The 13,581-nt window shown below is 39.4% G+C and overlaps 1 protein-coding gene across 1 annotated transcript in view; it reads left to right on the plus strand.

Annotated features, from left to right (window-relative positions):
- SPHKAP (SPHK1 interactor, AKAP domain containing) overlaps positions 1-9,767 on the plus strand; it is a 257,420-nt gene extending 247,653 nt beyond the window's left edge. Inside the window, exons 10-11 of the mRNA XM_082249593.1 lie at positions 4,347-4,531; positions 9,170-9,767. Coding sequence (XP_082105719.1) covers positions 4,347-4,531; positions 9,170-9,313 — 329 coding nt within the window. The 3' untranslated portion in view covers positions 9,314-9,767. The remainder of the gene's footprint in view (positions 1-4,346; positions 4,532-9,169) is intronic.
- The last annotated feature ends 3,814 nt before the right edge of the window (positions 9,768-13,581 follow it).

A 13,581-nucleotide genomic window follows, 5' to 3' on the forward strand; every position in this document is an offset into this window, starting at 1 on the left:
TATCTGACACTAGTGGAGTACGGCATAAAACTGGAGAGGAGCCCCCTGGATGACTATTAAGGCTTTTACCCTTAGTCTTTAAGGTGAGAGGCTTGGACACCCTGAGGGGAAGGAGAAGCACCCCATTTTTTATAGCACGGTGGTTGGTGAAGGAGTAGCACCTGTGGACTTACATTTATTCACTTGCACAATTTTTCTAGTCTTTGGACTTTATTTACACCCAGACCGCGATTTATTTTTCTGTGAAGCACAGAGGACACTTATATATGCACCTGAGCACTTTATTTATCACTAAAGAATGATGAACACATTAAGTGATTTTTAGGTTATTATCTGTTTACCCTTGTTCACTATGATTATGAATTTTATGTATATGGTTTAGTTCCCATGTGTATACACTGTGTTAGTCACATACACCAGTTTTAGTTTATTTATTTATTTATTATTCAATATTATTCACTTACCCAGAAGCGCAGTACCCCCCACCGTTTATATAGTCACCTGACATTGCCCATAAGATGGCCACACACTGGATAATTTATTGCATAAACATTTCAAGGATCAATAAACATAATGTATTAGATAAATGCAATAGACCTTAAGTCTGGAGCTTATCACAGCAGAAGATATTTGTATTATTAAAGTAGGACAAAAGAAAAAAAAAAAAAGGAGATATTGTTTTTTACATGCAGCTGACGTCTTGTCCAGCAGTTCCATACTCCATAATTCAGTAGTGTTTAACAATTTCAGAAAAAAGTCCATAATGGCTGTCCCCATATTTACCTTACATCTATTTTTCTCTTTTTTTTTTTTTTTTGTGTGGCATTATAACAATCTTAAAATTGAAAAAAAAACTTTATTTCATTTGTATTTATCTTTGCAATGCTTTCATTTTAAATGTTAATTTAATTTCATTATAAATGGGACAAATTCTAAAATAAAATGATAATATTTTTTATACTGAGTAACATTGTTATGGTTATCAGGAACCATAAACCAGGCAGAGACAGAAAATGCAGTAAAAATCACACCTTTAAAGTCATAGCAAAAATAACAACCGTTCAGGAACCTAGTCAAAAACAGAAGCCAGGGTTTGGAAGCCTGAGCAGGTAATCAGATGAGCCAAGATCAGGGAACCAGAAGTCTGCGTTGTCAGGAGCCTAAAATCAGGAGCAGGAATCAGAAGAAAAGTCAGCCAGGCCAAGTCAAAAACAGGAGCACACTGGAGATGTTTACCATGCAAGGGCAGGGAGGGAATGAGCAAAGCTGTTTAAATAGCCAAAAGGGGCTGCCTGCCTGTAGGTTGCACTAATGAGGCAGGTAATGGTAACTAGGTGAGTCACTGTGGAAACAACAAATGGCTGGTAATTAGCCAACAACTGAGCAGCTTCTGTGCACTGAAAGAAAGAGCTGCTAGTAAATAACAGGAGCCCAGCCCTGATATGCCCTACCTCTCCACCTATGTCCAATCATAGAACCCATTGCATTCAATAAGAAAATGCAAAGTATTCTCTTAAAGGTGCCCATGCTGAGCTACTGAGCTCCTGTGTTCACAATGCATTAGACCAATTGCATAGCATGGGATCGGAAGCAAGTGGAGATAACTGGTGTGTACTTTAGTGATTTCCAGCTTCCAGGGGTATTTCATACCTGGAACTCTTCTTTAAGTTATCACCAAAAAACAGACCCATAGCAAAAATGTATGTAGCACTGCTCCCTTAAGGACTGCTGGATTTTAACACTTTCGGGTCCCCCTAAATTACCGTTAGCAACTTTGGCATTCAAATCTATCACTTTACTTCTTAGCTCAGTCAATAATTAGTCCAGGGGTATGCAGTTGTTTTGTGTTTTATTTATAAGTTAGGGATGGGAGAAGGGAATAGTGGGATACTCCAGATTAACTATGCACAAGACGTTGGAGGACATCTATCTCTTGATACAGCCAGGCTGTTGATCCACCTTGCCACTTAGGTTGATTTAAGGTTAAGTCTCTTTCCAGATGACTTGATGAACTAAAGTTATCTTCAGGTCACTCTCCCAGTATCCTCTTTCTTGACCACTGACATCCGTCCACTGACTATCCTACTCTGGGGTGGCCCCCTCAGGTCAGGCCCCTTGACGCAATCCCCTGTACTCATGATACTGTTTTTTCTAGGGTCTCCAGCGTCTCCCCCTCAGTCAGCTTTCCTGGACCTCTGGGTTCAGCTCTGTTCCTCTGGCCCTCAGGACGACCTCCTGATGCCATGTGCCACTGCGACAGAGGAGGAGGCAGCCACCACCCTCCCCCTGGGACTATGCTCAGCAGCCAAAGACCCTGCAGCACATGTGCTCCTGGCTTTTATACAGTATCCCAGAATGCACCGAGACAGCCTGTCTCTGCCAATCACCAGGACTATATCAAAGCCTATGTATCCATTGGTCAGGTTTCCTCCCACTGTCCAACATGCCTCCCTATTGGACCAGTGTGAAACACTCTCTAGACTCAATGAATCACATACTGAGCAGACCTCACTAACAGATCCTGCTCTCTGCTAGACAGAAAGCAATATAGATTTGCCTGATGTTCCTCTGATAGGCAGACAGAGCCAAAAACTATACTCTCTCACTAGTACCTACCTAGGAGGGTGCTACATGTAGATATTGCTCTTGTCCAAGGAGTATACAGGTGCAAGAAGAGTTGAGGTAGTTTGATGGTATCTCTGTTTCAATTCATATATGGTTTCATGCATAAACATGCTCATTTGTGTGAATTTTAAATGGAATCCACCTGCAAGGAAAATGAAGCAGTGGGAAAAGTAGATGTTCCCTTAGTTACATAATAGTAAAGGAACAAGAAAGTATTTTCAGTGACCTGTTACCCAGAGCCCACTTAGAGCTAGAAAACAACAGATTGTTTCTGCAGTTAGAGACTTTTCACACAAAGCTACCTGTATCCACTGATTCGGAGTCCTGGTTTGTATTCCAAATTGCAAATTATGAGTTTATCATCCTTCAAATTTTTTAAGATGGATTTCGGACTAAAACTAGATTTTACTAAACTGTATTGTGTTGTATTAGAAAGCAAGTAGCAAATAAAAGCTGATTTTATCTTTCTGTATATTGTGGCTGACATATTAAATAAAAATCAGGAGCAGGGTCATGCTTATTCAGTAAGCAAAAGCAGTAATCAAAGAGTGGGAATCCATGGCAGCAAGAGGGGAATCTTCTTTTACTGTCTATGTAAAACTGAAATGTTATTTGGTTTCTATAAATTATTGTAGTTTGCACAACATTGCTCTTAAGGCTGGCCATACATGTTAACCTTTCGTGTACAATGTTCCTTTAGATTTACCTTGAACTATGTAGTGCAAGGGCCTGCCTAATTGGATACAATTGAAAGTTGTCTAGTTTGTTTGTCCTCATATTATATGGGTTTTGGAAAATTGGACAAGAGAATTGAACATGTATGGCCAGCCTTACACTGTATTAGCTTAAAATTGTGTTTTAGAAGTCAGACTAACACTAACGGATGCTCTTAAAGAGAAACATTGAGAATATACAGAGAGTTTAATTCAGAATTGGATTTCCTATATGAGAAAGTACTGCAGTAATGGAATTGTTGATTGTGCAACTTGGCTTAGGATGAAAAAGCGAGAAATTGGTAGAAATGGTAATATGAATAATAATAGAAAGTTACAAAAAGATCGTTTCCAATTCCCTTTAACTCTCAGGACATGGTTCAACTTTAAAATGATGTTCTTCTAACCCTATAGGACTACACAGGTAGTACCCTGCTGATTCCTGTTTGATGTACCTATGATCACTTCCCTAAGTAAAGGATATCTGTACTGTATGCAACACATATGACATCAAAGAACAGTGTTAAAGGCCTTCCTGCTCTACACAGCTGAAGCGACAGTCATAGCAAACCTCAAAGTAATTTCAATACACACATAATGACTTACAGCTTCAAAAATAAGAATCAATTTCGTGCATATCACCATTGCAACAAACCCCTATTTCTTTATGTGAAAATAAAATCATTACTTTCTCAGTATTTTGGTTGCTTTTATCTCTACCTCAACTTTGATTGCTAAAAGATTATTTATAACTAAGCATAACTAAATCTGAATTCACGTAAAAGTTCATCATTTATCCTAGTTATATGTCCTTCGCAAAATCCGTTAAATAAACATGGCATAAGTACCTGAACCTTTATTTATATTAGCCTCCTGTACTCCCCTACACAGCCAGACTGGCTCTATTGCATTATAGAATGTTGGCAGTGTTAGTACTAAATGTTTGCTGGCAGGAGAAGAGAGCAAAATTATACATTTATCAATGGAACATTTTATCTGACGTTGCAGAATGTACATCTGGATTATCGGTTGGCACTGCCAGTTGTCACCAAGAGGTCTCAGTTTTGAACATCGATTTGGATTCAGATATTTTTGACTTTGAGCTGTGCACTACATTACAGTGGATTGCCGCATCGGAACTAGGGATACCCACTGTGTACTTCAGGAACTCTCAGGAAAGTAGGATTCAAAAGGTAAGTTGTCCAAAAGTTGGGTGTATTTTTAAGTAAATGGGTAGTTGAATACCTACCCCTTTTTAACAATACAGTTCTTTTTTTAACTTTTAAAGTAGACCTGTCATGAGAAAAATATAAGGGCTACAGTTGTAGACCTCTTGGAACAGGTATGCGTATTGTGAGAGTAAGAGAAAAGTCCTAGCTACATATTTGTTACAGGTTAGTGATTTAAAGTTATTAAGCAAGAGGGTCAACTTGACAGCCAGAGTCAGCAATGGTAGCCACCATGTTTTTCTTATGACAAGTTCACTTTAAGAGGCCAGGAAAAGGTAGATGCTTGTGCAGAAACTATTGGTCTTTTTCTACTAACAAGATAAGTAAAGCTCCTAGTGAAAAGAAGAATATGGTGAATGTAAACCTGAAAAAAAGAAAGTATAAAGGACTTTATTGATTATAACATGTAGCCCTGAAAAGTAAAGTGAGCACTCGACAAAATAGGAATTAAAAAGTTTATCAACAACAAAATTCTGTTAAAACATTTATGAAAACATTTCAAAAACACTTTCCAATAGTGTATAGTAAGCACTCTTAAATGGTAAGAGCACGCTCATCCTGTTACACCCTAGCCCATATATAACAAAAAATATTTATATATATATATATATATATATATATATATATATATATATATATATCTGGAGAAATCTCTGTGCGCAAGGGACAAGGCTGAAATGCAATTTTGGATGCCTGTGATCTTTGGGCCCTCAGACGGCACTGCGTTAAAAACAGACATGATTGTGTGATGGACATCACCGCATCGGCTCAGGAATACTTCCAAAAATCACAGTCTGTGAACACAGTTGCCGTGCCATCCACAAATGCAAGGTAAAGCTCTATCATGAAAAGAAGAAGCCCTATCTGAATATGATCCATAAATGCTGCTGTCTTCTCTGGGCCAAAGCTCATGTAAAATGGTCTGTTGCAAAGTGGAAAACTGTTTTGCGGTCAGGCAAATCAAAATTTGACATTCATTTTGGGAACCATGGAAGCTGCCTTCTCTGGACTAAAGAGGAAAGGGACCTTCCAGCTTGCTATCAGTTCAAAGGCTTGCATCTCTGATGGTATGGGGATGCAATACTGCCTATTAAATGGGCATCTGGAAAGGCACCATCAATGCTGAAAGATATATCCAGTTTTAAGAGCAGCATATGCTCCAATCCAGATGATGTCTTTTTCAGGGAAGGCCTTGCATATTTCAGCAGGATAATGCTAAACCACATACTACAGCTATGACAACAGCATGGCTTCATAGTAAAAGAGTGCAGGTGCTTAACTGGCCTACCTGCAGTCTAGACCTTTCACCGACTGCAAATATTTGGTGCATCTTACAAAGAAAAATAGGACAAACGAGATTCAGAACCGTTGAGCAGTTAGAATCCTATATTAGGCAAATTCCAAAAACTCCAGCAACTGGTCTCCTTAGTTCCGAGACATTTACAAGGTATTGTTAAAAGCAGAGTGAGAGCTACACTGTGGTAAACATGGCCCTGTTCAGACTTTTTTGATATGCGTTGCTACCACTATTTGCAAAATACTTAATTTTTTCTTAAAATGGTACATTTTCTCAGTTTAAACATTTGATATGTTTTCTATTTTCTGTTGTGAATAAATTATGGGTATATGGGATCTGAAAGTTATTGTATTCTGTTTTTATGTAGATTTAACACAGCATCCCAACTTTTTTGGAATTGGGGTTGTAAAAGTCTGGCCTAAGTTCAGGCATTACAAGGTGCTGTCAAGTTTGTTGGCCAGAAAAGCCTCTAGTTTGCCCCTCTGATCTTGATTTCACTCATTCAATATTCTCATGTCTGGTGAAAGCAATTCAGTGGGCAAAACATGGCCTGTTACGTAGGTTGTTGTATGTGAATTAGTCTAGCTTAAGAGGTGGAACTTAGACCTAAAGTCAAGAAAGTGAAATCAGAACTCAGAACTCTAGAAAATAATGAAACCAGCTTTTGCTGCAAATGTTCAGTCCCTTGATTTCCCTCACAGTACTTATTTTTCTGTGACTAGATGCCTTCAGTCTGATGGCCAGCATCATTCAACCCATTTCCCCCTAGCCCAGGTTATCGTGGACCCACCCCAGCCTGTGGCTGGGCAGTGACAAGAGAAGCAGCACAATGATGAGCTCATCTGTCTGTCAAGCTTCTCTCTCTTCCTATCAGCATGCTTTTTGCCAGCACATGTACTGATTCGCTCCTTGAGCTGATTCTTTCTCTCACACTCCTGCTCTGCTGTACAGAGATTGCAAGAGACTGATATCAGGTCAAGTTCAGTACACTGATTGCATTTAAAAACTACACTCAATGATGTATTAATGTTTACAGAGCTACATTTATTTTTTTCTTTAAATATCTGCCTAAAGTTCATCTTTAATTCCTTATGCAAAATGAAACCAGTTTCAGAGGGGTGTTAAAAATATTTTATGGCTACCAATGCAGGTGTCTTGTATTGCCTTTTCTTAAATAAAGGTTTGAAAAAGCAGTTAGGATACAAATATGGTGATGCAACTATTGACTTTTTTAAGGTTCAATCTTCAGGGTCAACATCCCAATTATTGCCTCATTTTTATATTAATTAACTAAACTGGAACAAGGATGACACCAGTGAAGTGTTAGCCCACCTAATATGAACATGCTGGTCCTGGGTGAATCCTGGGAGGGTATAGTTGACAACCCCAAAAATATGTACATTTGGGAAACAAATGTGTGTTTTCATATTTCTATCTTGATAGGCTCTCTTTATCTCTATTCTGTCTCCAAACTTTCTAAACAAAGGGCCAGGTTACTGTACTTCATACCTTCAAGTGAGTGGGAGAAGAAAATAGTCCAGTGTCAATGGAAATAAACAATTCTTCAGGCTTGGTGGTCAATGAGAGTAAAAATAAAGAAATAGTGCTCCATTGATGGTGTCAGAGGAAGGAATGGTGCCCCCCATCCTTGGTGTCAGTGGAAGGAATTGTGCCCCCACCGTTGGTGCCAATGAAAGGGATGGTGTCTCATCATTGGTAATAGTAGGAGGAATAGTGCCTCATATCAGTGGTAGCAACAGTACCCCAAAGGGCTGGATAAAGGCAAGCAAGGGGCCACATGTGAACGGTGGGCTACAGTTTGGAGATCACTGATTTATACGGATGATGAGAGCCTTGCCATCCACAGTCTCTCCTTCATTACATACTAATGGTTTACATGCTGCAGTAAGAGAGCCTCACCACTGCCCAGGCCCCATACAGTGCTGGATGTGGATATCAGCATCAGTGATGTCACCAAACTGTGGGGGTACTATAAGGCTAGGAATGGCAGTCTGGCCCCTCTGACATCTGTCATTAGGGAGGATGTGTCTGAGTGACAGAAAACTACGTTCTATGGGTTCTTCAGCTTTCTAATTATTAAACAGCAAAGTGCATTGCACCTTTTACATGTTTTTCCCTTGGATCCCAGCATTTTATTTTATCCATTATTTATAGAAATTGAACATTACTGCTCCAGTTTACCTGGAGAACATTAGTTACATTCACAAATGGGTAATGATATATATATACTATGGCTATTTATAGTTCCCAGTCTTCCCTGGGCGCTTTTCACTTTCATTTTGCAAGTCATTTTTACCAATACGGAGAAGACCGCTATAGTAGTATATGTCGTGCTGTATGCCGAAGAAAAACAAAAAGATGGCCGCCACATCTCCTCCCCGTAACGGCGTGCGTCACCATGAGCGCCAGCCGACGTGTTTCATCAACAAAAGTCATCGTGGCGGCCATCTTTTTGGTTATCTTCGGCATACAGCATGACACGCGGAGAGGAACTTCTATCACCAGCTTAGATGCCTGTTTTACTCTACTATACTGTAAGTCTTCTTAACCTTGTGTACCAATAAAAGCTCATACAGTCTGCGCTATGAGAGTGTCCCTGCTTTCTGTTTCATATTGTGCAAACGGTTTAATCTGTCAGCCCTGGACCTTTGGGAGGAGGATCGTTATTCACCTTTATGCATCTGGTTTATTGGATCTCTGTAATGGGGATCACTTCTATCTGGTAAAAAGCGGTGTTATCAGAGTGCTTGGTGGCGGTTCTCCGGGTCTATGGTCTCTCACATTTCTACAGTTTGAAGTGGACACTGAAAGGACTGCTTTGTCCAATTTATTTTTGGGACATTTATATAGAACTAGCGCCGCAGTTTTTACACTATTTGCTTTGGATCTGTTGCTATTCCGGATTTGTGTGGCTGCTTTTTCACTTTTAACCATTTCATGTCATTTTATTCTGAGGTTTTTAGCGCAGCAATACTGTGATTCATTACTTGTGTATACATAGACATCGCTTGTTTATCAAGTCAAACTTTATAAAAAAATGTTGTTTGTCTTGCAAAACGCTCTCAAACCAAGTTACACTCAATCCAAAGTTTTTCTGTATTATGTAGCTTTCAGAAGTTCAGTGTAATTAGCTACTCAAGATGTTTCTAGTTGTTTTGCGTTAATGCTCTTTGCACATTACTTTTTCCTTTAGCCTTGTAGGAAACTCTTTAAATGGAAGATAACTTTGTAGAAAACTGGTACAGAATGTTTATAATAATGTAAAAATCATATTTTTCTTTCAGTTTCTGCAAGTCACACAACTGGTTCAGTCAAAGTCTTGGAAAGTCGGGGATATTTTCAGTGCCCTCATCCTTCACTGCAAGATACAGGAACAGGGGAGTAAAGAAGCACCCGGTTTCTTTGACTGGCTCCTGGAATTGGGATAATACAACTAAAGACCACTGCAGGGACAGTCATGGAGTTCACTGCGGTCAGTCTGAACTCCCGATCTTCAGTACAACGCAAACAGACTCGTTTTTTTTATTTTACCATGACTGGGAAAGGATTGACAGATTGTATATTTAGAATGTATTAGATACAGTTTTTTAGGCATGTGGGCCTTGCTTAATATTTTTCTAGCATATTTAAATATATGTATATATTGTAAGGAAAGTGTTTGAAATTGCAGAGTTTAGTTGCACTGCGTGTTTATTTTTAAGGTCTGTATAAAGTGACCAGGATATGAGGTATCTGAACTGGCACACACTGTGATGGTCCAGCAGTAAAAATAGCATTTTCATAACATGTCATGAAAGTAAATATAATGAGAAGACATATATACAGCACGATACCCATTGTAAAAAAGAAATAAAAACATTTAACTTATTAAAGGCATAATTAAAAACTCTATACAAAGTACAAACTCCCTTTATGAATATACACAGTGATTTACCCCATTTTGGTTTTTTGGAAGTACAATTTTGAAGTAAAAGGAAGCTTTCATAATTTGAGCCTGCGGCACAAAATGAAGCCTGTACGTCTAAATCCTGGACAACATACTAGGCATGACACATAGTGAAGTTCTGTCCAGCAGTGAACCCTTCCCCATTACACATTAGAAACTTAACCTCAGATGCTGGCGATGATTTGTCATTTAAATAATACCTTTATTGTGTAAGTACTGCTGCAACTCTGTATCCCTCTTGTTGTATAGTATAAAAAGAGAATATCATTTCCTGTTAGTGGTACTAGATGATTCTTGCAGACATTCAGTCATACACCCTCAGAAAGCAGGCACCACTTTGTACTCTGCTCTCCTCCTTTTCTCTATTCTTCTCAGTGCCTAAAATGTTACTAAACCCACAACAGTAAAATCAGTCTGTATATGCAGTGAAGCATGCTTGTTATATTCACTGTGGAACCTAAGGGGTTAATCCTCTGCATTGTGCAAAAAGGCTGTTTGATCCTGTCTTCTCTGATCCTCCCCTTCTTCCACTGACTCCAGAACAAGTCCAGGTAAGACAGAGTTACTGGATTCAGGCTGCACATGCTCAGTTTGGTGTGTATTGCTAGAGAGTTTATTTTTTTTTTTTTCTTGGGACAGTGCATGTGATCAGCACAGGGCCAATCATCACTGTCCAGACAGAGGGTCAGGGGTCCCAGATCCTGATAGGACAGCTCAGTGCAGTATGAAAATGCCGTCTACAAGCTTTAACTAGGAACTGATAGAAGTCACAAGACTGCTATATACTGCTGATAGGAAAAGGTATTTAGCAGTTTATATTTACTAAAATGATTGCGTTTCCATGTTCTGTGTACTGTAGGAGACCAGATATAGTGAATGCAAAGTCCTGGGTTTAGTAACTTTAACTGTCCTCCTGTGTAACCACCTCTCTCTTCTTCACTCTTATTCACAGTAAAGCACTCCCTTCCTCTCTCAAACCTTCGCCTCTTACTCTTCTTTCACCCATCTGTCTACTATAAGTCAGCTACTGCCCATAGCATAAGACTGCTGCCCTCCTCCAAAATTCAGGCCTTTGTCCTGCACATTACTTATCCCTTCCTTCTCCAAACCTTTTGCTATTAATCACACATTGCTGCTGTGGTACATGCCCCAACATGGAATCCTGAAGGATTCCCCCATTTACTTTTAGGCTCGGTTCACATATATGCGATGCGGAAAGGCTGCGAATTCGCAGCCTGTTCCCGCATCGCACACGCACCCCCGGCAGTTCACACTGCCATATGCGATCCGCTGGGGGTGTCAATGTAATCTTAACGACACCCCCAGTTTGATCGCATATCGCAGTGCGATCGTGCAGTTCGCACAGGATCGGATCACACAAGTGTGAACCGCTGTGCGATCCGATCCTGATGCGGCTGCAAAAATGCCTCCTGTGCGTGTTTGCTGCGGGTGCGATGCGAATTTAGCCATACAAACTGTATGGCTAAACTCGCACCGCACAGCCGATCGCATGTAATGTCGGAGCAGTGCGCTCCGATATTACATGCGAACCCCGCACACGCACAAGTGTGAACCGGGGCTTATCCCTCCACAACCATCAAATCCTTTCCTCCCACTCTCCTCTGGTCTCCGCTCCTTGCCCCACCTTCAACCTAGGGGTGCCACTAGACCCAGTATGCAGATCTTCTACTAAGAAACTCATTTTATTATAGAGAGCAGATATTGCTATCTGCTCTTCCTTTGCTGCGGACACCATGAATCACTCATTTATAAAAAATCAGGCCTCTCATTCATAAAAAATCAGGCCGCGAAGCCCCATAGAGTTCTAAGCGACAGTCATGGGACATTAAAAGGTCAGATGTCCGGGCTTTCCTCAGGGCTCTTTTTTTTTTCTTGTCAACACTCATTTATTTTTAATGTGCTTCACCAATTTCAGAGTCATGAACCCATTGTAAAGCACACTGTTTTTTTTTAATATGGCTATAATGCTGCTTTTTAAATGCACCTTTAAATGTCACTGGTCTCCTTTGCAGCAATATTTGCTATCATCCCAAGTATGATCCTATAGCCAAATACTATTTGCCCTTTGCTAACTTCTGAAATTCTCAAGTCTCTTGCAAATCTCTTCATTTCCACCAGTAACTGATCTTTACAATTCTTTAAAATGATGTTAGATAAATGATGTTATGAGTTAGAGAAACTGATATTTTTAAAGAATTGCTGGGTTGCCTTGTATATCTTTATTTCCCAGTGTTGCACTTAATAACTTAAAAATAATTAATAACGAAATATTAAATTCTGTGCACAATACACTTTTGAAATATCATATAGTGGATCTACTTTTGAATTATTTTTTGCCTTGTTTTAAGCCGTGATTGTAAATTGGTTTTTATTGCAGTCATTTAAAAACAAATTACAAATCTGCTCCAGTGGGGATTTTTTTTAATTATTGAAAGGCATTTCCAAATTCTTTGTAGACAGTTACATTTTTTACAACAAGCTTTTCTGGGGTCTATGCCCCCTTTTTCTCAGTCCAAGCAGTACTTTAATCATGGAAACACAGGGTAAGGTGTGGGACAAGCATAGACATTGCAAGGTATTGTGGGGTATCCTTTATAGTGTCCTGCTGCCCTGGCTGGGGATCCCTGTCCACAAAGGGATAGAATACTAATGTCTCCATTCGAAGGAAGTGCAGCAGGGAAGGAAAAGATCATCCAAAGAGGGAGAATAGCAAAGAGCAAGGAGAGAGAAGTGAAACAACCTCACCCACGTTTTATCATTTAATAAGTCTCCCAAAAAAAGTGCCTATGGCAGTCGTATACGTGCCCCCGCATGTTTTGATTGTACATGAAAATCTGAACTGTGTGAGGACATAATTCCATCACTTTCAATAAATTACCATGGGATTGAGTTGAACAGAAAGCAAGTGTACAGGTTGGAAATGTTTTGATCATTTTTAATGAGGCTGCAGAATGTATGGTAAAATGAAAGTTTTGTTTTTGGTTTTCCATTCAATTTTTACAACTTGAAGAAATTAAGTTCACCAACTGGAGCGTGTTCTTAATTCTAAACAACATCTGAAATAATTTTAAATTGACTGAAGCTCTCCTTTACATAATATGTTATAAAAAAATGTAATAATCTATTATTATTTTAATAGAATGGTAAAGAGTTAAAGTGGTTCTTTTACTTTAATGCATTCCTTGCATTAAGGTTAAAAAATGATAAGGCACCTCCCCTTTTACTTACCTGAGCCCTCATTCGATCCAGCGCTATGCATGTCTGCGATATTGATTGAATGTTTCATGCTAAGATATCAGTACATGGTCACAGAGAGAAGTGGCAACCCACCCCTCCTGGTAATCTCTGGCCCAGGGACAATTTAACAGTCAGCTGTGAAATACTACATGGAGACATGATCACCAAAACACAAGAAGGTTGTCCAAAATATGGCTGACCTTAGCTTTGTGTGACATGTGTTGTTGAGCAGGGCACAACCCTGAACTTCCACATCTTTTAACCAGTTGCTATATTTTAACATTTTACAGTATGAATATTCCTTTTATCCCCTGATGTAGAATAAGTGCCTGCTACTCTTGCACTCTTTTTATAAGCAGTTGCAAGAGTTTGTATACACTGGTCTTGCTGAGCTTTAGGTACATTTGCACCCGCAACATTCCTACAATTTTATGTCTAAATACATAACAATTGTTTTGAGCATCAGTTAAAGTGAATCAGTTGAGGGAGGGG

This window comes from Pelophylax lessonae (genome assembly GCF_965119305.1).
Source record: "Pelophylax lessonae genome assembly, chromosome: 3".
NCBI classification, from domain to species: domain Eukaryota; kingdom Metazoa; phylum Chordata; class Amphibia; order Anura; family Ranidae; genus Pelophylax; species Pelophylax lessonae.